Here is a 22,489-nt window from a genome sequence, read left to right as displayed (position 1 = left end):
AGGCACCACTTTACGTTCGAAAGCTGTATGTACCTTTTGAGGATTCTCCTACTCACCTTGTAGATATAGATTATCAAAGTTGATTTCTTCTTTGTTCCTAAGCTTTTAATGTTCTGGTCTATAAACCTCAGAAATAATTATCTTTTAGGGCCCACAATTTTAGAACATCCATCAGGTTATTAAAACCACCTACTGGGCTGCAGGTATAGCTCAGTAGTGGAGCACTTGCCAAGGTTCCAAGTTTGGTCCCCACCACTCCAAAATATTTTTTAAATAAATAAAAATCCACCAATTATGGTGGCAAGCACCTAAGGAATTTGGAGACAGCTAGAAGAAGCAAGAAACTTGAAAGATGCTATTGAGGGGAAAAAGAAAAAGAGGAAGAGACATGGAATAAAAAAAAGTTTCTTTGTCCTGATTCAACACTCACAATTTCATGTCTTTTTAAATGTTTTCTTCTCAAGCAGACATAATCTTATTGTAAACAAGATCCTCAGAAGGCAACTTATAACAGTTTAAAATTTTACTGAGGGGCTGGGAATGTGGCTCAGGCGGTAGCGCGCTCTTCTGGCATGCGTGCGGCCCGGGTTCGATCCTCAGCACCACATACAAAACAAAGATGTTGTGTCCGCCGAGAACTAAAGGATGAATGTTAAAAATTCTCTCTCTCTCTCCTCTCTCACTCTCTCTTAAAAAAAAAAAAATAAAGGATACAGACAAAAGTCACACACACAAATGCAGTGTGAGCAAAATAAACTTCATAAAAAAAATTTAAAAAAATATAAAATTTTACTGAGGTCTTGGTGTCTTCCTAGTCGCTTAAACCACTAAAATGATTTGTGATCTTTCAAGTGCAGGACAACAGAGTTATGCTGTCATGGATGGAGAACCATGTGCCCTAATCTAGAGGGCTGAGGGCCTTCACCGCCTGGGACACACATGATGGCAGACACGTTCATTCTGTTCAAAAGTGTGTTTGAGTGCAAATCTCAGGGGTTTGTACTCAGGGCTAAAGGGAGCCCACGAAATCTTCATTTTACTTGATAGGTCCAACCCTTACTATGAAGTTGAGAGAAAAACATAAATAACAGCTTATCAATACCACAGTGTGGTGAAATCCTCATGTCAACAGCATGATGAAATAAAGTGGTATGGTACCTCGAGGGGAAGGGAGGTCTACGCACATCATCTTTCCTCCCCCTACCTTGCCTTCCTGAAGTCGGACCCTGGACCACCTCACCTGTGTCCTTGGAACACGGTTTATTCCCCCACCCTCACCTCCCTCAGGTTATTATAGGGACATCATCTTCTTCCCCATTTGAGACCACACCCTAGCATGTCTACTCCCCCCGTGGGATTTATTTTTCTCTAATAATTTATCACTATATTGTCTACTAATTTACTTATTTTATAATCTGTCTCCCCTTCACCCACACTAGGCTATCAGCTCCTTGAGGGCAAAGACTTCTATCTGTTTTGTTGACTGCTCCATCCCCAGACCCCAGTACTGTGCCTGACTTAAAAAAAAAAAAAAAAGTATGTGCTCAAATAAACATTCAACCTATAAGTAGCATTGCTGTTTGGGAGTTGTATTGTTTTGCTCCCCTGTGTAATGGAGACTTATAGCACATTGCCAGAGGAATTAAGGGAGAAAAAGCTAAGGAGATTACCACCTCAACCTGGGTAAACCCCCTTGTTACAACTCAATGGCAGCAAAAGAGCTCTGAAGGAATATTGAAAACTCTGTTCACAGTCATTGCTGCTGCCCTGGGGGTGGGCAAGGTCCTGAGCAGGGCTTTTTATCCCTGCCCCCAAACAGTGGGGAGATTGGGGCACAGAGAAAATACAGAGGTAGTCCAACTTCGGTCCCAGCCATTGGACAGGGGTCAGGAATGTGGACAGTGTCCGCAGGGGCTGCATCCCCATCAGTGGTATAATACCCTGATCTGGGACAGGACAGGCCTCAGCCAGTGACCCTAACAGACTCTTAGGCAGACAGGCCCTCCCACAACCTCCAGATACTTGGAACCATCACCAGCTCCACAGTGACTCCATAGAAAACCCTTTCCACTGCTGTCCTTAATGAAAGCTCTATTTTAATGTTTAGCCTTAGTGTCACACCGTCTGGAAAGCCATTGGGACTTTCCTTTTTTTTTTTTTTTTTAACTAGAGCTTCATAATTATACCTAGTATTTGGGTCCATCCTGACAAACTCATACATGCATGGAGTTTGATTTCAGTTCATGATCCCCCCTTTTCCCTCCCATCCTCCTTCCCTGCCCCATCTCTTCCTCTACTAGACTTCTTTTCACTTATCTATTTATTTATATTTGATTAGCTCTTTTTACTTATGCACAAAGGTGAAGTTCTCTGTGGTATAATTACATATGCACATAACGTGAGTTTTAAAGAATTCATTCTGCATTGCCCGCCCCCCCCCCCTTTCCCATCCCTCCACTCTGCCATTAGGACTTTCAATAGGCCACTTACAATTTTAATTATTTATAAACAAATATGTATATAGTACCTGCTATATGTCAGTCAGTGTTTTAAGCATGTGGCAAATATTAACCCATTTTATCCTCACAACAACCCTGCAAGGTAGGCTTATGTTAGTATCCTAGCTAGGGAGGAAGAAAAACGAGGCATGGAGGTTGGCAGCACCCATGTGTGGTGCCAGTTTTGCACTCAAGTGATCTGACGCCACACTCCTTGCCTGTAGCTATGACTACACTGTCATTTCAACTCAGAACTCAAAGTGATATTAGGCTGCTGGGTTTCTAGTCTCACCCTTCAGATCCCCTTGGATGCACCTTTCAGGGTTTCTTAGGAGGCAAAAGCAAACTCCCCTCCAAAAAGTACCTGAGGCTGCTCTCCCACCAGGTTTCCATGTGGCTTCCCTCACTCCTGCTTTTTGGGAGAAACAAGGCCCAATTCTGTGACCTTGTTTCCCTGGTCCTTACCCTAACAACCAGTATGAGACACAGCAGAAAAGATCTTTCTAAGGACATAATTTAAAATGATACCTAAAAAAGTCAACTTGCAAGTAGAATAGTGATTACTAGAAATTGGGAAGGGTCATGGTGGAAAGCAAGTTTGCATTTGATAAATGTACGTGTATGCAAGTATGGATGTATCACCCCAAACCAATTAATAGGTACAATTCACATATGTTAATAAAAAATAAAAGATAAAAAAATTATAGCTGGTCTGATGTGGCTTTGACACCATGGACTGTGACTTATTTTTTTCATTGTACTTTGAAATCTTACTGTGATCTTGATCCTAGATAAAAGATATTAGCACAAGTGTTGAAACAAGCTTTCCACATATGTAGGCAAGTGAATGCTTCACACCAGTGCATAAAAATCACCTTGGGGTCATGTTGAAACACAGGTTCTGATTCAGAGGATCTGGAGTTGGATTCTGCATTTCTAGCTAGATCCCCAGTCATGCTAGAAGAGCTGGCCAAGAATCACCCTTGGCGTAGCAAGATTCGAAAGACTTCTCTTACTCTTAGAAAGGAAGAACTCTGAAAAGGGGAAGAGTATGTTCATATTTTCTCCTGAAATAAAAAATATTTGAAAGCATGATTTTATTGCTCGGAGCTGTATGCCTGTGTGGGATAGTAATAATAAATAAATGATGGTTGAATTCAATAAGTTGTTTGCATTTAAATTAGCCACATATCCACTGTCCCTCAGCTTTTGATGTGGTCAGTGAGTGGAGCACGTTTGGGATGCTGAACAGTGTGCACATTTCAGTTCAGAAACTCTTCTTAAGGGAGGAAATGGAAGACCTGCTTCATAAAGAAAAAGGACAAACATCATAGCAGCCGTGAGGAGAGGCTACTGGGTTAAAAAAATCAATTAAAAAAAAAAAAAGAGAGAGAGGCTAATGGGTACCGATAACAATTTTGAGCCAAGCACGTTCTCATATTTATTTTTTTATTTTTTGCTCTCATATTTATTAACTCTTTTGTTTTCTAAAGTAGTTTGGGAGGTAGGTGTTGGAATAATCACTTTCCAAGCACACAGGTTGAGAAGGCCAAGTGACACAACTTGTATGTAGAAGGATTAAAATCCTGGTCTGCTTAAGTCTCAAGCACCTGTGTTTCTGTCTGTCTCCAGGTTCTACCTCAGCTGCCTGTGTAGGGCAATGGAGATACTTGAGAAGTAAAAGGTAGAAAGGAGACCATCTGACAAAGAATTTCAAGCCATTGACCTGTGAAGGCCATGGCCAGGCTTGTCTATAGAGCATCAAGGGGAAGAAGAAGGGATTTAGAATGTCTGGGGAGGAGTTCTAGTGGGGACAGGAAGTGGGTTTTGTTTGTGCCAACTCATCTTGCAGATTAGTGTGCAATAAGGGGTTGGCTCAGCAGGCCTGGGTTGACCAAAACCTGTATCTTCCAAGGAAAGATCTGGCCCTTGGCTGACTCCAGGGAGACATCCTTTATACCCTGGAAATACCTGCCTTGTGAGAAAAGTCTTTGTTTATCTGGTCACCTTAAGTCAGTTCCACTAGAAAGTCTAGTTTTCGTTTAGATCTAGAATGTCCCACAAAACCACCTGAATTGAAGGCTTGGACCTTCAAGCAGTGAGCCTCAGAGGTCAGTTTTGGGGCAGTGATTGGATCATGAGGATTGTAACCTCACCAGTGGATTGATCCATGGATAATTCATAAGTTGATTGTATTATTGGGAGGTGGTAGAAATCGTAGACGGTGGGCCTGTTTGGAAGAGATAAGTCATTAATGGTGTGCCCTGGAAGGGTCTATCTTGTCTCCAGTCCCTTCCTTTCTCTTTCTCTTTCCTTCTAGGCTGAGCTGAGCAGCCTTCCTTCACCATAGTCTTCCTCCATGGTGCTCTGCCTCACCTCAAGCCCAAAGCAACGGAGTCAGCCGACCATGGGATGAAACCTCTGAAAACTGTGAGCCAGAATAAATCATTCCTCTTTTTAAGTTGTTAATGTCACGTGTTTTAGTCACAGCAATGGAAAGCTATCATAGTTTGTGTCAACAGTATGATGGATGGTGGAGTCTTGGCTGTGGCGTATCAATTTGACTCCTGGCAGGTCTAAAGACTAAATAATGGTCAGCCACATGGGCACTCCATGTCTACATGACTGAGCACCCAAGACTCTCGGACACCAAGACTGAGGGGAACTTTGTTTTAACTTTGTTAAACCTTTTATGTGTGTCAGAGAGTGTGGGAGGCCGTCCTCACACTGATTTGAGTTACCTCCCTGGCTGGGTGAGAGTGCTTAGACACAGCTGTGTTAAAGCCTTCCCCACCCTTTCCCAGGCCCGAGGGTTTGTCCGTGCAGAGGCATGCCTGGCCACTGCCCAGAAGAGCCAATTGTTGCCTCTGACCTTGGGATGCTGCCCCCCTTTAACTTTCATTGGATGGGACTTTCCTTGGAATTTTTTGTTCCCCAATAAAAGCTCATTCCCTGGCGTGTTCTCAGCTCTCGCTAGTCTGTTCTGTAAACCCCACCACCGCATTAGGTGGCTGGAGGCGGGAGCTAGGAGAAGCCATCCTGGAGCTGATATTAAAGGTAATGAGAGTCTGTCTCTTTAATTTAAAACTCCCTAGCAATTACTTATGAATCGAACCTTCTTTCATGAAGCCAGCGCTGGTCGAGTGGCACAAGAGAGCCTTGCTGGAGAATTAAGGGCTGTCCAGTGCAGGTAACACCTGGAAGTTTTGCATCTGGTCTCTCCTGAACTCTGTCCTATGAACATTTTACCCTTGCTAATTTTAATCAGGATCCTTTCAGTGCAATAAACCATAACCCTGAGCATAACAGTTTTTCTGAATTTGTCAAGTTTTTCAAGCAAATCATTGAATCTGAAAGTGATCTCGAGGATCACCAATCACCAATCATTAAGGACCAACTGGAGGGAATGGAAACTAGTTTGAAGACTGGTTTGGTTCAGATCAGTAGGAACTTATTGAGCACTTACCACACACCAGGCACTACTAGTTATCAGGATACAAAGATGAAGTCAGAATCCCCACTCTTCAAGACAATTTTGTTCCCAAGGAGATACCAAGGAGAACACTAATTTTTAAGCAAGTGATAAATACCACAATACATGGCATGGTAGCATGGGACTAGAGGAAGGTCACTTAACCTGAGGCTGAGGAAGGAAGGCTTCCTGGGGTACCTCTCCAAGGACCACCCTGAGCATTTGGGGGGCTTGGTTACAGATCTTGGAGCTGTCTTTCTGCAATTAAAGTGAAGCGGTCTCTAGTTATATTTTTCACAAACCTAGTTCTCTGCTAAACTCATCAGATTGCATAATTCATCAGATACCAAAATCAAAGTGGTCTTTCATTGGAAAAAGAACACAAAGAACAGACTCTCTGTGTGGCTTATCCCAGGCTACCTACTAGGATTTGGGGGTATTCTGCCTCAGATAACTGCTGGTGTCTCCAAGCACCCCTGAGGTCAGAATGCTGCCACATTAAAGTCATAGGGTCTGGTAGGGCATTTTCCCCAGTCTTATTCACCCCTGGCAGTAGGGAAGAAGTTCTTAAATTCCACCTGTTTTCCTGGAAGGCACAGGGGCTGGAAGGTCTTGCTCATTTAAAATCAGGGGTGTTTCATTCTTTCTCACTTCTCGGGGACATTGCTACAAAGAGGGTATAAGGGAACAGAATTCTTGGTCTCCCATTTATTTATGTTCTTCTTTTATAAGTTCCTCACATCTATTCTATAAGGTGCTATCCTCTACCCTATACTTATTTTTGAAATACTTTACTCTTCAGTTCCATTATTTCCAAAATGCCTCCTCTCCATGTGTGTGTGTGTGTTCCACTGCTTATATCAGTGTGATGTGTCAGGCTAGATCCACACAGGCAATCCTCCTGTATAATGCCCAACAGTGTGGGGATCTTTCCACCGAGGCTACTCCCCATGGCTCAGATCATGACGATTGTGAGGTGTGTCCTGTCCTCTTGACCACTCTTCAGACAAACCACAGAGGTGCAATGATGTACCTCTCATTCAGGAATCTCCCTCTCCCTCCAGTTCTCCACCTCTAAGGACATCTTTCCTTCTTTGGCTGTCTAGCCTCTCTTTGGAGTTCTTTTGTCTACTGTATGAATATTGATGAGAGTCAGAACTCACCAACAAAGAGAAGCTTATAACTCTCTACACCTATTTCCTTGGCCCCCTTCAATGGTGCACCCACCTGGGATTCTGACGTGAGAGCTGTACCTGAAAAACAAACAAACAAAACGGGACATGGATTCATCCTGGTGGACTGTAAGATGTAGGCAGAGGCAGCCACACGCATCTCCAGGGCAGGAGCAGAAGCCGGGCAGGTTGTCCTGAGTCCGACAGCAGCATCCTCAGGATCCCGACTGCATCAGAATGTGATTCTGGCACCTGTTGCCTCTTAACTGTGTGACGGGCTTCCAGCTATCCAGGTCTGGTCAGGAAATTACTTTTCCATTTCTATCAGGCAGAACCAGTTTCTTTCACTTAAGCCTAGAGATACTGTTTGAGAAATAAGACCATTTAAAAAGCACTTATCTCCCGTCATCTTCTCTCCCCGGCTTCCAGCTTTCCTAACTAGATGTGAGCTAGAAACTTTCTAAAAGGCAGATGGGTAGAGAGAACGAACAAAGATGCTGAAGATGAGAATTTCTCTCTTCATCGCTAACCAGGAAATAATAGATCAAGAGTCTTGAAGGTAACTAGTAATTCCAGCTTCTCATAAAACCTTTAAAAATTTATCAATGGCAGTAATAAGGAGAAAAATAATAACTTTCTCTCTTTTTGCCTTCTGAATCTCTCTCCATTTTTTTCCCTCCATCTCTTACCCAATCCTCAAAGCATGTACCTTTGGTCTACCCAGGATTGGAATGTGTACTGTCAATTTCCTTTTGGATTACAGCTTTCAGTTGGCTACCTATGTAAGACTTTTACTATCTATTCCTATACAAAACCAGTGAGAACAATATTATTCTTTATCAAATACTTCAGCCTCTGCCCTCCCCATCCCGCCCCATCCCACAAGCAGAGAGCAGACACAATCGTTTAAAACACACAACATGATCTTCTTTATTTAATTGTTTAATCAGTTTACATTCCACAACTGACAGATTATTTATTTTATTTTTTCCATGAACAAGTCATTTAATTAATTACCAGACACTTTTTTTTCTTCAATCGATGGAAATACAATATTTCTGCCAATTTGAAAAAGAAAATTGCAAGATGCAGTCAGTTTCAGTGAAGTCCCCAAATGCTCTCTGCTTCCTCAGTCCTTTCAAAGTCACAGGAACCTGGCAATTTCCCTTTTCATTCCCCCCTCCCACTTCCCTGTTAAATTCCTCTTAGAAATCACAAGAGTTTCAAGATCTGGTTTGGATCACCTTTTCTGTAATTAATTAAGTATGAGAAGGAACAGACAGTACAATAGATCTGATAAGATGTAGCATTCTTGTTAAGATTAAACAATACATTTATTCACATCATATCAGAACAAATTAACATAATATTTAATCTTATTTTAGCACCAATAACCACAGGAATTGCTACCTCCAAGGGGAGAGTTGTTAGAATCCTGCAGTATACACCACTCCTTGTCTAACCAATCAGAAAGCACTATGCAAATTAAAGTAAAGGTAAATAAATTTATATTGACTGAGCAATAATCTGGCGGACCATAAACACTCCAGGTGTTCGAGAGTTTTGTCGGAGATGGTCCCTGTCTAATGACCATATATAAAACATACTCACCAAATCAGCTCATTTTCTCTGGCTTGGTAACACAGGGCTCAGAATGTTATATTTTAAAGGAATCAAACCTTGTCATACTGGCTCTTTGAAATGCTTTGAGAATGCCCAGGGGTTTGGTTGCTTGTCTTCTATTCTGTTCTCTGCACTAAGATCTTGCTCCTTGTCTTTTTCTTGAACAAAAGAGGTTTCTTCAAACCCAAGGAAGGTGTGTAAGCAGAGAGGAGAGGTAGGCAATGGTGGTCTGAGTCACAGTGCAAGGATAGAACTTGTCACTGCCACCTCCCAGGAGACCCAGCCCACCTGTGGCTGCCGCTCAGTGTACCTCCTTTTTAGCATTTGATTTTAAGCTAGAAAATTAAGGAATGGAGAAAACAGCTCCGAATATTGGTGAGATGTTCTTAGCAGGCAACTGCACCAGATGACAGATGGTTGTGAGCTCTTTTTCTTCACAGAGAGAAGGCCTGTCTACCCCTCCCCAATGAGAGATAAAGGACATCATAAGGCAGTGGCTGATGCACCTACAGCCTAAAAGATCATGACCTGCTTTGCCCTCTAGGACTTGGGTAGGTCATGAGGGTGGGGTTCCCTTACTGCACCTACAGCCTAAAAGATCATGACCTGCTTTGCCCTCTAGGACTTGGGTAAGTCATGAGGGTGGGGTTCCCTTACTGAGTAGGTGAAACAGAACTTCCAGAGGCTAAGACAGCAGCTGGACATTGCTCTGTGCTTTCCATTCTCAGCCAACGCAGCCAGCCTCCTGCCTCTGTCAGCAGTGATACGATCTTGGTAGTTAGTGATACACAGGGAAGAGTGGTCCGCTCAGTCTCTTAAAGAAGACCCTAAATCTGCCCTGGCCTAGACAGCAGTCAGAAGCCACACATGGCAGTAGAGCACTGGAAATGTGACTGATTCAAATTAAAATTGTTTTTTTTTTCAGAGTAAAATAATTCACACTGGCTTGAGAATATTAAAAAAAAACATAAAATATCTCAGTGATTTATGTTGATGCCATGTTGAAGTGATATTTTTGATATGTGGGGTTAAAATATAGTATGAAAATTAATTTCACCAGTTTGGTTGGGCTTTTGGAAATGTGGCTCTTAGGATATGTAAAATTGCATATGTGACTCATATATTCCTGTTGAACAGCAGGGGTCCGAATCACCTACCAGAAACTGGTCCCAGAGATGATCATCATGGATCATCAGAGGAGGATTTAGACTGAAGCTGCCTGTAACCGTGGAATGGAGGGAGGTGCTGTCATTGATCAAGCATGGTGTGCTTCCCCACTCTGGGAAGCTACTCTTCTCCTCTTGAAGGCAGGCAGCATTTGTGCAATAGGATCATCTATTCCCTGCTGAATCCTGCTTCCTCTTACTGCAGGGTCACTGCCTTGGGGCTCCTTCTCTGCTTCTACGCTGAGGGCATTCTGGTGATTCAGCCACATCTCCATCTAAAACTTCCCTTCATCTAACCTCTACTCTGGATCCACAGTTTTGCACATGGCCACCACCCCACAACCACCACTGCCTTCTCCATTCCCCTCCGTGGCAACCCTGGGCCAGACCCCCTGCCTCTGACTTGGAGAGCCACACTTGCAGATCGAGTCACTGATTACAAGGCAACTCACATGCCTCATCTCCTCTGATGCTCCTTCTCCTACCCTGGCCCTGGTGCAGCAAAGCTGTCAGTAGAGATAATAAAATCAGATCGTCAAAGTAGGCGGGAAAAGGCATCTGAGAATGAAAAGGTAGATAAAAGGCTTTGGACTCTGAGCACAAACTGGCTGTTGACTTGAGGTGACTTTCTGAGGAATGAAACTGTGGGTCAATAATGGCCGGGAGAAGAACTCCTGATTTACCTCAACGTAGTAAGTAAGCAAGCACACACCAGCCAGCGCGGGTACAGAGTCTCTCAAAAAATAGCAGCAGAAAGGACAAGGAGACTCGGCATCCCAGGAGTCCCTGTTAGGTTGAGAGGACGTGGAGACATGGTGAGGTAACAAGACTCACCCGAGGCCCGGAGTGAGCTGGTAACAGAGCTGCTGAGTAGCCACCTCAGGATCAGGTCTCTGTGTTGACCTTTGCCATGACCTTGGCCTTTCTGACTTTGATGGTATGCTCTTACTTTGGGGGAGATAAATTCTACTATCAAGGCAAACCCCTTTCGAACAGAACTCTGACTGCCAGAGAAATGACCAGAAAAATCACCTGTGCCACACCATCCCTCCCCTCAAATGCCACCAGAGTCAGGATTCTAGGGCAGTTCCACCTAAGTCCTCAGAAAACTGAGGGCTACAACATCGCATGTGAGTAGTCGCAAACCCCTCCCCTTTATTTTCAGTTTCCACTTTTATTGTACATTTTTACAGAGAGTCTTGAATAGCAAAACAGTCACACCGGGGGTGGCGATGGGCAAGGGGGATGGGCGATACCGGAGAGGACTCTGTAAACGGCATCGTCACACTCACGACACAGACACACCAGTACACACAGACGAGGAAGGGTCCGAGGGCCACCCAGAAAGGAAAGGAATGGAATGCTTGGGGTCCAGGAGAGAGAAAGGGACACAGAGTTCCTCAGGAAGCGACACCAGTCCTTGGGAACGAAGAGGAGAGGCTGGCGTCTGTCAAAGGGATGCCAGGTTGAGCTGCGGCTGGGCGGTGCGACCCAGATTTCTGTTTCTCAGCACTGAACAAACACCCCTGTGCTGGGCAGTCTCCCCCATTCCTGGCTGGGCTATATCAATGGCAATTTTTGAACTTCCCTAAGAGAAGGTCTCAACACAACATCGATCCACTGCAAAGCATAAAGTGCACAGACCTTTTTGGGAGTACATTCTTTTCTCATTTAGAATCTAGGATTCAGTTTTTCCCAAACAAGATCATACTTAGAACATGTCCCAGTGTGTGTCCCACCCAGAGGACTCCCTGCAAAAACTTGGAGGCTTCCAATGAAGTCATGGGCTTCTCCAGTGGGCAAGAGAAAGCAGGTCCTAGCTCCTTGAAACTTATTCTCATCCTAAACTTAAAAATCATTAAACCTTTCAGAATCTAACTTGTTCCTACCACTTGGGTAGGTACAGCTGGAAATAATGCTAGAACTGGTCAAAACAAACAACGAGGCATTAACCACATGCTTTGGTTAAAAGTTAACTGTTTCAGCTCATGGTTTATGTGTTCCATCTTCTCTGGGAATAAGCAAGAGGGACAACAGTGCCCTTTGCAAAATTGGCCTTGGGATGATAGGAAAGAATCTGGGAACACGTGAAGTAAATTCAGGAGCCAATTTCTCTGGAGGGTCTGAATGAAGAAGAGAATCCCATGCGCTTCTGGTGGACAGGTAAAGTCCTATTTAGCAACCAAGATGACCTCTCTCTCTATCCCTTTAACAGCAAGGCACAGAAACTAGATGCAAGAATTCCATTTCAGTGAGGGCTCTGCTGCTGTAGATAACTTGAACCGTGCGTAATTCATACAGCACTTCATGTTTGCAAATGTCACCCTTAGTATACCATGAGGTAAAGTGTTATCACCATCCTCACATTGTAGATGAGGAAGTTCAAGTATGGAGAAGACACAGTGCCCAGAGTCAAATCATTTTAGTGCAGAACAGAAATGAAATTTACAGTAGATGCATTATACAAGTGTAGCTTAATTAGTGAGTTACTCTGGCTTCAGTGCTCTTACACCCATGATTAGATTGAGATGGCACCTGGGGGAAAAAAAGAACAAGTAGGGGAGATGTGTGTGTGTGTGTGTGTGTGTGTGTGTGTGTGTGTATGTGTGTGTGTATACATATATATACATATATGTATACATATATATGAGAGAGAGAGAGAAGTAAATCCCCAAACAGGAAACTTTTAGTCCTGTTCCACCTTCTAGTATTGAGCTTTCATAGGCCTCTTTGTTCTGGGGGCTCAGAACCTGTGCTCCTAATGCCAAGAACAGAGAGTCAACGTGATGCAGAACAGTGTGGTTCTGTGGCCATAAAATGTCCTCATAGTCCCATCTGCCAATCCCGAGAAAACCATGCATTAGAGAGGTTTGGGGCCACGGCCATTATGACCAGGTACACCATAGATGACAGTGTGATGGAATTATGGACGAAATTGTAGCATTTTGTTTCACTTTTATAAGTAAAAAAACATGTCTACAATGAGCATGTATTATTCAGGAGAAAAAGCTCAATAGCTGATATTAACATATTCTGAGAACCGGAAATCAAGTTTAAGAAACATTTTACACCATGGCAGAATCAATGGAAAGATGCCAAATACAATCCCAGAAGTCAATGGCTCTGAGAGATATTAGAATCACTTGTGTTCATCAACTCTGTGGTGGGCTTGCTTAAAAATCTGTCCCCTTTCTCTGCCATACCAACTGGAAGACAGCACCAAAGCCAGTCCAGCTGGTACACACCAATGGTTTCTATATGTGCTGAAATCACCTCTCATTCTGACTCATCACATTTACCAGGACAGCACTGGATGTGTTCACGGGGATGCTTAGTCCCAGGAGCAGACAGAACACTTTCAGAAAAGCAGCTTCACTTGAACTGAAAGAAACAACCGAGTGTCACATAAACCACACCAAAGAATGACTAGGGTGTGTATTTCTTCCCACTTCTTCCCTTGGATACTTGAAAACCAGTTCATGAACACTCTCAGCATAAGCTAGGAGAATATGTTCCTTTCTAAATGCCTCTAAATGATCTATTTGATTTTTTGAAGTCTGACATTGGCTCAGGTAGACATCTTGGGAATCCTAAACTGCACATTCTTCCACTAAATCAGGACAACCCCACATGATGCTTTCATGTCAGGCCTTTTACCGTAAGTATGGACCAATACTGAGAGACAGTCTCCAGGTACCCTCTCCTCTTGGAAGGAAAGGAAGCACTGCTGGGTGGAAATGCCCAGTGGGAGAATAGACCAACATGGCGCCAGGACCAAGAGTGCTACACAGGGATGTGAGGTCATGGAAGGCTGGTCTTGATTTGGTGGAGCTGTCCAGTCTTTGTGACTTCATAATCCCTAGAGGTCAAAGGGTAGAGTTGCTGAAACGCTAGGACTTGTGGGAAGGTTGAAACTGGAATGGGTGCAGTCTTTCATTTTTTAAATTTTGATGCCGGTGAGCCACAGACTTCCTTATGAAACCTAACGCCACAAAAAATAAAGATGGGGGCTACTTGGAGTCTATCTCTACCCTTTCTAGATATGAAGTACTTAACTATTTTAGCTGACTAAGGTAGGTTCAGAGGCAAGTAGAAGAGGGTAGGAAGAGAAGAAACCATAACTCCCAAAATGAGGGGAGAGAAAAATGGGATCTCTCTCTAGGCAAACATGCCACTTTTCTGAATCCCTAATCTTGGAGGGGAGAAAAAATAAAAGTTGAAATGGGCTCTGTGCTCAAGGTTGGCTGGCATGGAGCTCACAGCATAAGCTTGATAACATGCATGCACACGCCATAAGGAATTTGAACTTGACCTGGATGGGAACTGGGGGTCTTATAGAGGCCACTGACCCTAAGCCCCTCTTTAGGTTTGGTTCTAGTTCAATTTGGAGTTAGCAGCGTCTGGCTTTGAAAGCCTCACAGGTCAGGTCTCTTTTTTGCTTCTTCCTCAGCTGCCTTACAGTCAGGAGGCTTCAGGAACTGCTCGGAGGGGTGTGGTTTAAATCTATGGTCAAGCCCCTTTGCTGAGAGAATAAAAGTCACCTGGGCTCTTTTCCTATTGGCTAGGATTTGCCTCCTAGACAGGGGCTTCCATTTTGACGATGAGCTTGGCCATGTTACTGTTCCCAAGCAGGACAGACCCCAGAGTGCTTGTATCTGTACCTTTCTGGCCCCAATATCAGAGAGCTAAAAGGCCCTGCTCTGCAGATGTGGAGATGACACAGATGCTCTACTTCCCCAGAGTCCTTCTGACATCTCAGGGATGCTCAAATTTCAAAGGGATGCAGTAAATTTCTTTAAAGTTTCAACACAAAGATAAGTACTGGATTGGGCAGATGATATACTTGTAGCAAGTATGTATAGAAAAAGAGGGTATAAATAATGATAGTTCTGTGAGCTAGTGTCTTCAAAAATGGTTACTAAAGAAGTTTAAACAGTTGATAGAAATTTGTCCCATTTAGAATTGTTTCCCCCACTTTTCTGCAACTGGAAAGCAGCTGGAATTTGCATCTAGTCACAGATAAACCTCTGCCCCAAATGGATGCTCACAGATACTTGCGCTCCCTGTCTAATTCAAGGTGCTTGGTAAAAAGTCACAAGGCCTCTCAATCTGAGATACTTTTTTTCACTCTTCCCCTCTCCCAAGTATGCCATTTCCCTAAAGGGAGAGATCAAACTTTCAAAGAAAAATGAAAATAAAATTCCCAATTAAAAAACTAGGGTTTCCTGAAAATTACTTCCCTTCTCATATGGGTCTTAAAAACAATCCTTGGAACCTCCATCAGAAGCCAACAGCACTTCTTTCTACCCAGCTCTCCTCCATCGCCCGGTACACCCATACCAAGGGCACTCACACACTAGACCTTTTGCAGAAGCTAACTGGGCTCCCTGGAGAGGGAGTCTTGAGTAGAGCATCCACACTTGCGTGCAGGTGTGTACTAACACAAACAAGCAAAATGCACCAGAGATACACACAGCATCTACACTCAAGCCCATTCACGCACATCAGATGTCATAGCCAGATATGGATTACACACACACCGTCAAGAAGAGCAAATGACAGGCTGGACTTACACGGATGCAAGGTGCCAGGGCCAATGGCCAGTAGGTAAGAAGAGGGGAGAGCTGGTTGGAAGACAGGTGAAGAAACAGCAATGAGGAAGGCAGGCTGCTGAGTGTTGGCAAAGTTCCCAAAGTATATGAGCTATTAAACAGCTAGATTCTCTGCTGCAAGGCCAACTGTGGCTATGTCAGCTCAGGGATTCTCTCCCTGCTTCCCCTGGGGCTGCTGGGCACCAGCAGGGCCCCTGAGGTGACTGAGCTACTCTGGCCCTACAGCATCCACAACTCTGGTTTCTCTCCACTCACCAGCACCTGCCTCGCCATTTTGCTCAAGTGGGCCTGAGACACCGGGGTGGATTTATTTCACCTCTGTTTGGGTGCTAGCTACTAAGACAACTATTTTGGGATTCATGGCCTTGAATATCAAGAGGAAAGGGAAGAAGATGGAAAGTCAAGAGTTCTCCATTAATTTACACAATATCATACAAATTTGAGCCCATGGGTAATGGAGGTGTTCTCTCTGCATGTGACTCGTTTTCCTTCATCTGTACAGACGTTACCCCTAGGAAAGGGGTAGATGTCCAGTGACAAAGGACAGCCCCCATGATGGGGAGTGAAGGTCTTGTTTGGTATACGTACTTGTACAACAGCAACCAGAGGCGACATTCCTTCTCCCTCCTGAACTGTGTGTTCCCCCCTCTTCTCTCATGGCTTTTGTGCCCAGCTGTGTCTTGAACTTCCAAAATTAGAGGACTAAATCCTGTGGCGATCCAGAACTGTAATGTGCAGAGCCACAGGGTCCTCTGGCCCAGTGGTTTTGTTCTCGGTTCTGCTCTCTGGGAATTTCTGTTGTACCAAAAGTAATAGAAAAAATGCAACACAGATAATAAAACCTCCCACTCAGGCAGCATCCACCACATGTGCGTTTTCTCTCTCTCTTTCTCTCTCTCTCTTTCTCTCTCTCTGTTTTTCTTCAAGCATCTGCAGCTGCAGCACCAAGTACTGGCATCCATAGAGGCCTGCCTCTCATACTTTCTAGGAATCTGGGCTTCCATCTCAGCCATGAAACCACCATAGTGATAGAGAGACAATGGTCAAAATGCAATATTTCCATTTAAAAGGCGGAAAAGAAATAAAGGAAACCACCCAATGTTCACACACACACATACACACACACACTCACACCACATCACACCACTACTCCAAGGCTCTGATCTGCCCAGGGAGTGCAGGTGGGGAGGACGGGGTGGCCTCTTGTTTACTGGGCGTAAGGCAGCTGGAAGGTAAGACTGGGCTTTCTGAGCATCCACTGAAGTGTCCTTTTATTGGTGTGGATCTTGCCTCTCAGCATGTTCTCTCCCCTTCCCACCTCTAAAATTTTGTCTGAAAGTTTGGCCAGAGAGAGAAAACTTCCTTCTTGGTTTGTTTTCTCGTCTACTCCTTGTGTGTTGCTGGTGGGCCAGGAAGGAGCTCAGACAGGAAGAGCAGGAGGAGTGGTACTGAAAATGGCCTTGAAGATGTGGTTCCGCTCTATGAACTAGGGGGCCGCGCTTCCCTGGGATATGTCCGCGGGGTGGTGTCCTCTCCTGCTGGCCCAGTGCATGGCACTTCCTTCTCACATCTGGGTTGCTCCAGACCACTGCCACTGTCCCTTCCAGCTCCCCACCATGTGCTCATGAGTGACGGGGATCAAGATGCTATCGCAGGTGGTGATGTTTGCTTTGTCTTCAAGAAACTGTGAAGCCAAAAGTCAAGAATTGATGGAAGAGCCACAGGATGGGAACACTTTCCCCATCTTGGTGATGAGGCAACACAAAGTCCGGTGAGATGCAGGTGCCTGAGCCAACTCTACCTTGGCACTGGCATCGTCTTGATTGAGTTTTGTTTTATATATGTATATTATATATATATTTATATATATATATATGTATGGGTTTGTTTTTTTAGCACACTGTCCCATTCTCGGGTCTGGATTTAGGGCAGTTGGTCCTCGGGACAGGTTGGACAGAAGGGGCCAAGGTACAGAAGAATCCCGAGATTAGCGTGAGGCCCAGGCCCCCCCACGCACAGAACATGGACCATCCATAGCCATGGCTGATGTCATCGGGGAGTCCATACAGGTAGCGTGGGTAGCGTGACAGCTCAAAGTTGATCCCAGCCACACAGGTGCACAGTGAAATGATGCAGAAGGTTCCTGGAGAACAAGGGGAAAAGTTGGGGTGGGGAAACAGAGAGGGAAAGGGAAGAGGAGAGGGAGGGAGAGAAAAATTAGGGTTATTACATTTTCAAGTTTCTTGAGGAAGAAAAATGAGAAGATCCAGGTTAGAGCAGATGATCACAGAGGTCATCATCTGGAATATTCACAGGGAAGACAGTATTAAGGGATCATCACTTCCTTGCTCTAAAAAGTTCCCAGTCTTGGACAAACCCAGGAAGTCTCTTCTTTTGGAAAACACCCCAAATAACTATCTTGTTAGGAGTTTTGTGGAGGGGGAAGTGAGGCAGGACAGCATTCAGTTCATTTTTCTTTTTACTTTTTTTTTATTGTTGGTTGTTCAAAACATTACATAGTTCTTGACATATCATATTTCACACTTTGATTCAAGTGGGTTATGAACTCCCATTTTTACCCCGTATACAGATTGCAGAATCACATGTTAAATTCATTTTCTTTCTTTTTTTATATAAATATTTTTTAGTTGTAGTTGACACAATACCTTTATTATTTATTTATTTTTATGTGGTGCTAAGTATCAAACCCAGGGCCTTGCAGGTGCTAGGCAAGTCTCTACCACTGAGCCACAACCCAGCCCCTCATTTTCTTTCTTTGAAAAGAGAAAAGTTCTCTTTTAGTACTTAAAGTTCTTTCTGATACATAACATCTTATGCAGTATTATTTCTCCAATCTATTCACTAACAACTCTTTGGCCAGCAGGAGAAAATTTCTTTCTCAGTTCATTTTCTCAGATTGCTAACTCCTGGAAGTCATTTTTCATTTCCAATAAGACAACATTTCCTAAAGCATTCTCCATGGAACACCAGCCCTCTGAGACCCTCCTTTGCAGTGTGGGGTGGGAGGGGCCGAGTCAAAACAGTGGGAGCCTGAATATGCTTTTTCACTCAGGAAGACTCACAATCCATGTTGGCACAAGTTCATTCAAATCACCTAGTTCTAAGAGCTTTTTCACAAGCCTGTTTGGTACTGGGACCTCCTCTTAATGTTATTCATATTGACCATCAATCAGAAGACTGCTATAAGAGGTAGAATAGGATAAAATGTTTTAGAATCAAATCCATTTTTAACCTGTGTAAATATTTGGTATACCTAGGATGAATTCAAGAACTTCTCCAGTATTTGTTCTCTTATGTTTTTTTTTAACCCCCAATGACCTGCAGAAGTATGTACAGTTTGGGAGGGCTGGACTGGGTCAATGAAAGGAGGAAAGAGAGGCATATTTTTAAAGGGGAGGGAACAAAAGTGGTGTATTATGTTTGACATTGATTGCCCAAACTCCTTCCTGCTTCCAAACAGTCAAGTTTCTTGAAGGTCCAGCCTCTATCTTCCAGAAGATACCTGAAGGACAAGGGGGAAGAGTGGAGTAGGATAACGAGTTTGTGATCATTCAAGTGGCCACAGCAGCTGCAGTGATACCCAGACACAGAGTAAGGGCGTGTGCTGGGAATTATGCTAAGTGCTCAGCAGGTATTGAAACTTTAATTCTTAAAACAACTCTATGTAATGGGTCATATTACTACCCCATTTTACTGATGAGGGTATCGAGGCCCAGAGAGGTGAAGTCAGCCAGACCACAGCTTGGGGTCTTCTCCATTTTCTATTTAAGACTGGCCATCAGGCAAGGTGGTCCCTTCATAGAAACACCCTCCCCATGTATGATGGTCCACTTAGGCTCCAGCTCAATGTGGACTGGTGGGCTGTAGTTCTGGAGGGCTAAAGCAGATGGCTGGGTCCCATCCCATAGTCTCAGGTTCATAGGTCTTTGTGCTCTTAACAAGTTGTTGGAGGATGCTGATGCTGAGGGTCAGGTGGCCATACTTCAGAACCATTGGGTTAGGAAAAAGGTTTTATTGAAGAAAGAGGAAATGTAATAGGTCAAAGTTCAGAACACAGAAGCAGAAATAAAAATAGGCAACAAAGGTAAAATTTTTTACCCATAATCCAAGAATTGAAAGTTCAAAGTATAATGATAGTTTATGATCTATCAAATCGTAAAGTTTTAGTTTGATCTTTGGATTTGCCCCGTTTTCTAAATGATCATCTCCAGAAGTAGTAAGGTACAAAAAAGTGGACCCTCCCATAGACTCTAGGGGAACTGTAAATTTGTGTATACAATAGTCATACCTTTGACCTAGTGATTTCATTTTAGGTTAAGAAAATAATCCTACCTGGGGACAAAGATCAGGAACAAAAATAGTTTATGTGGTGGAGCTTGTAGGGAGGAGGGACTGATGAGAGCCCTGATTCTGGGATGAGCACTATTTCCTGAGCTGAGAGGTTTGAGCTTCACGTGGAGTCAGTCCTTGGAGAAGTCAAGGCATTTTGGTGACTCCAACGTGCATTTTCAGAGACCACTGAGCCAGAAGCGCAGAGGACAGTCCAGAGGTAGGGAGACCAGCTAGGAGGCCACTGTGGGCATGAGAAGAGAGGAGGATCTGGAAAGACTGGACCAGAGTCTGTAGATCCTAATGGCTTAGTGAATAATTGCTTCAAGAATGACTAGTTGTAGAGACAACAGGAAGTGATGTGCCAGGACACAAGTGCAGTATGTATATGTGTCACATATGTCTGTGTGCATGAGTATGTGCTTATGTGTGTTCATGTGTATATTTGTGTGTGCATGTGCATGTATTCCATGTGTGTACTTGCTTTGGGGGGTTATTAAAGTATACACACAGCCATTACTTGTGAGAATAGTAAGGATGGTCCCAAATCTGTGGGAGTCACAAAGCAAATCATTCCCTTGTGTTGTGACTAGTTCTCAGAGTGAATTCTTTGATGGTTTCCAGGGTGGACTAAGTCTCAGCTCAGACTTCTTAAATCCAAATTTCTTGGGGGATAACATGGGCATCATTAGTTTTTGAAAGTTTCACAGATGGTCTATGGCCATACCACCTTGAACGCGCCCGATCTCGTCTGCAAGTTTCTCAGATGACTTCTGTAGATCAGCCTTTTGGAACCCTCATGTTGGGGCAGAGGTGCTTTGTACTACCTGGAGACACATCTCTAGGTAGGAGAGGGCACACGACAGTCCATGGAGTACAGCCAAGAGGAAAGCAATTGCCTGGGTGTGGCAGAGCAAAAGAAAACTGCATCTTGACATGATTTTCAAATATTCCAAATTCTAACAAACCAAAACTGGCCTGTTTGTGTCTCAGATAGTGTGGCTATGTTTCTGATTGCTAGCCTGAGAACCTATCATTGAATGTTCAAGTATAAAATTTGCTAACATATAGATTTAAGACAGAATGAATGTGTGTATGTGCTTGCATACACGTACGTACATACACAGTCACCTGCCCAGTGGGGTGAGTTCAAATTTGAGCTGTCCATGGGATGTTCAAGGCACTGAGAAATATGGATCTAGAGCAGTATAGAAAGTTCTGCCTGGAGATGTGGACCAAGTCAGCCTCTTATAACTTGAAGCTCTGGACGTGATGAGATCCTGTGAAGACTTTACATAAGCCATATTTACAAAGGACACTTTTGAAAATGGGAACATTTCTTCTCATCAGCAGCTGTACTGTCCTCTTCATGAAGTCCAGGGATTTGTTTTGGGGGAGAAGGTCCATCTCAATGGAGTGTTGGCCTTCCCAGGCATATTCCACCAGCAGGATGCACAAGACACAAAGAATGTGGTTGATAAATTGTGAGTGGAGAGAAGGATCATGTGGACCCAGTTTCCAATGGGAAATGAATTCTAGAGAACATACATCTTCTTACGTTATGATAATGGAGTTAGTTGGGGCATTTTCCTTCCTTCTCTTCCTATAAGTTGTACTGTGCCTTTGGAATCTTTCAAAATTCTTCTTTTCAATATTCCCAAAGATAGGAAAACTTCCATGGCTCTCACTCAAGATGGTCCTTTAAGTTGGTAGGTCTGTGAGAAATGTTTGAGGATAATGTGTAGACCTGTTTCTGGATTTGTCTAAAAGTTCTCTTAATAAAATGCCCAATTAAAAAAAAAAAAAGATGGCCCTTTAAGCCACTCATCTACACAACTTGCCAGGAAGTTTCCCTGTACAAGAAAAGAAGAGTTGGACCAAGTTTTGTTTCCACATATGCTACTCTTTCTGTTATGAACAAGGATTTATATTTATATATGCTTCTCTACTAATAAATTCAAACTTAAAAATGTGTTTTAATAGTTAGAAATGGCTAGAAGTAGGAATGTACTAGATCCTCAATAAATGAATCAAATGAATAATGAGTTGCCCTTGTTCCTCAGCATTGGATTCTGATAGTTTAAATCACAAGGTGCTTCAACAGATATCAATTGAGTCCTGGGGAGTGGGGGAGGGGAAGACAGAGAAGCAAGGACCCTGCCTGAATGTTCTCCTCTTAATGACACAGCTCTGCCAGTAAATTGGTGGCTAATTGGGGAGTGTGGGATGCATAATTCCCCCCAGCAACTTGCTGGGGCTAGGTGGGGGCCTTTGGGAAATTAAACAAAGATGTTAAATGGCTTTGATGGAAAATATGTCTCCATGAAAGGGCAGCAATAGGCATCACAGCACAGAAGTTGCAATCCAAAGTCCCATGGGTGGTGGCACAGGGCTGGGGATTGCTGAGGAAACATAAGGGAGATTCTGCTCAGAAGAGTCCAGGTCCAGCCCACTCTATGGGAAGCAGGAAGTAGCAGACATGGCCTCTGAGGCTAGGTCTTTATGCTTGGTCATTTAATTTCTCATGAGTACTTAGCCATAGATAAGTGAGGATACAGGAAAGGCAATAGTAATAATGCATGGTACTATCTTCTTA

General features: G+C 43.7%; 1 protein-coding gene across 1 annotated transcript in view; it reads right to left on the bottom strand.

The window, feature by feature from the left end:
- Window positions 1–8,044: 8,044 nt before the first annotated feature.
- Window positions 8,045–22,489, bottom strand: part of TMEM178B (transmembrane protein 178B) — a 357,117-nt gene continuing 342,672 nt past the window's right edge. The window contains exons 4-5 of the mRNA XM_081284116.1: window positions 9,372–17,686; window positions 8,045–9,293 (exon numbers count right to left, since the gene is read on the bottom strand). Coding sequence (XP_081140242.1) covers window positions 17,436–17,686 — 251 coding nt within the window. The 3' untranslated portion in view covers window positions 8,045–9,293; window positions 9,372–17,435. The remainder of the gene's footprint in view (window positions 9,294–9,371; window positions 17,687–22,489) is intronic.

The sequence above is a fragment of the Spermophilus citellus genome (genome assembly GCF_964194105.1).
Source record: "Spermophilus citellus genome assembly, chromosome: 3".
Taxonomy (NCBI): Eukaryota; Metazoa; Chordata; class Mammalia; order Rodentia; family Sciuridae; genus Spermophilus; species Spermophilus citellus.
The sequence above is the reverse complement of the archived record's forward strand: the minus strand, read 5'-3'. Positions and strand labels throughout refer to the sequence as shown.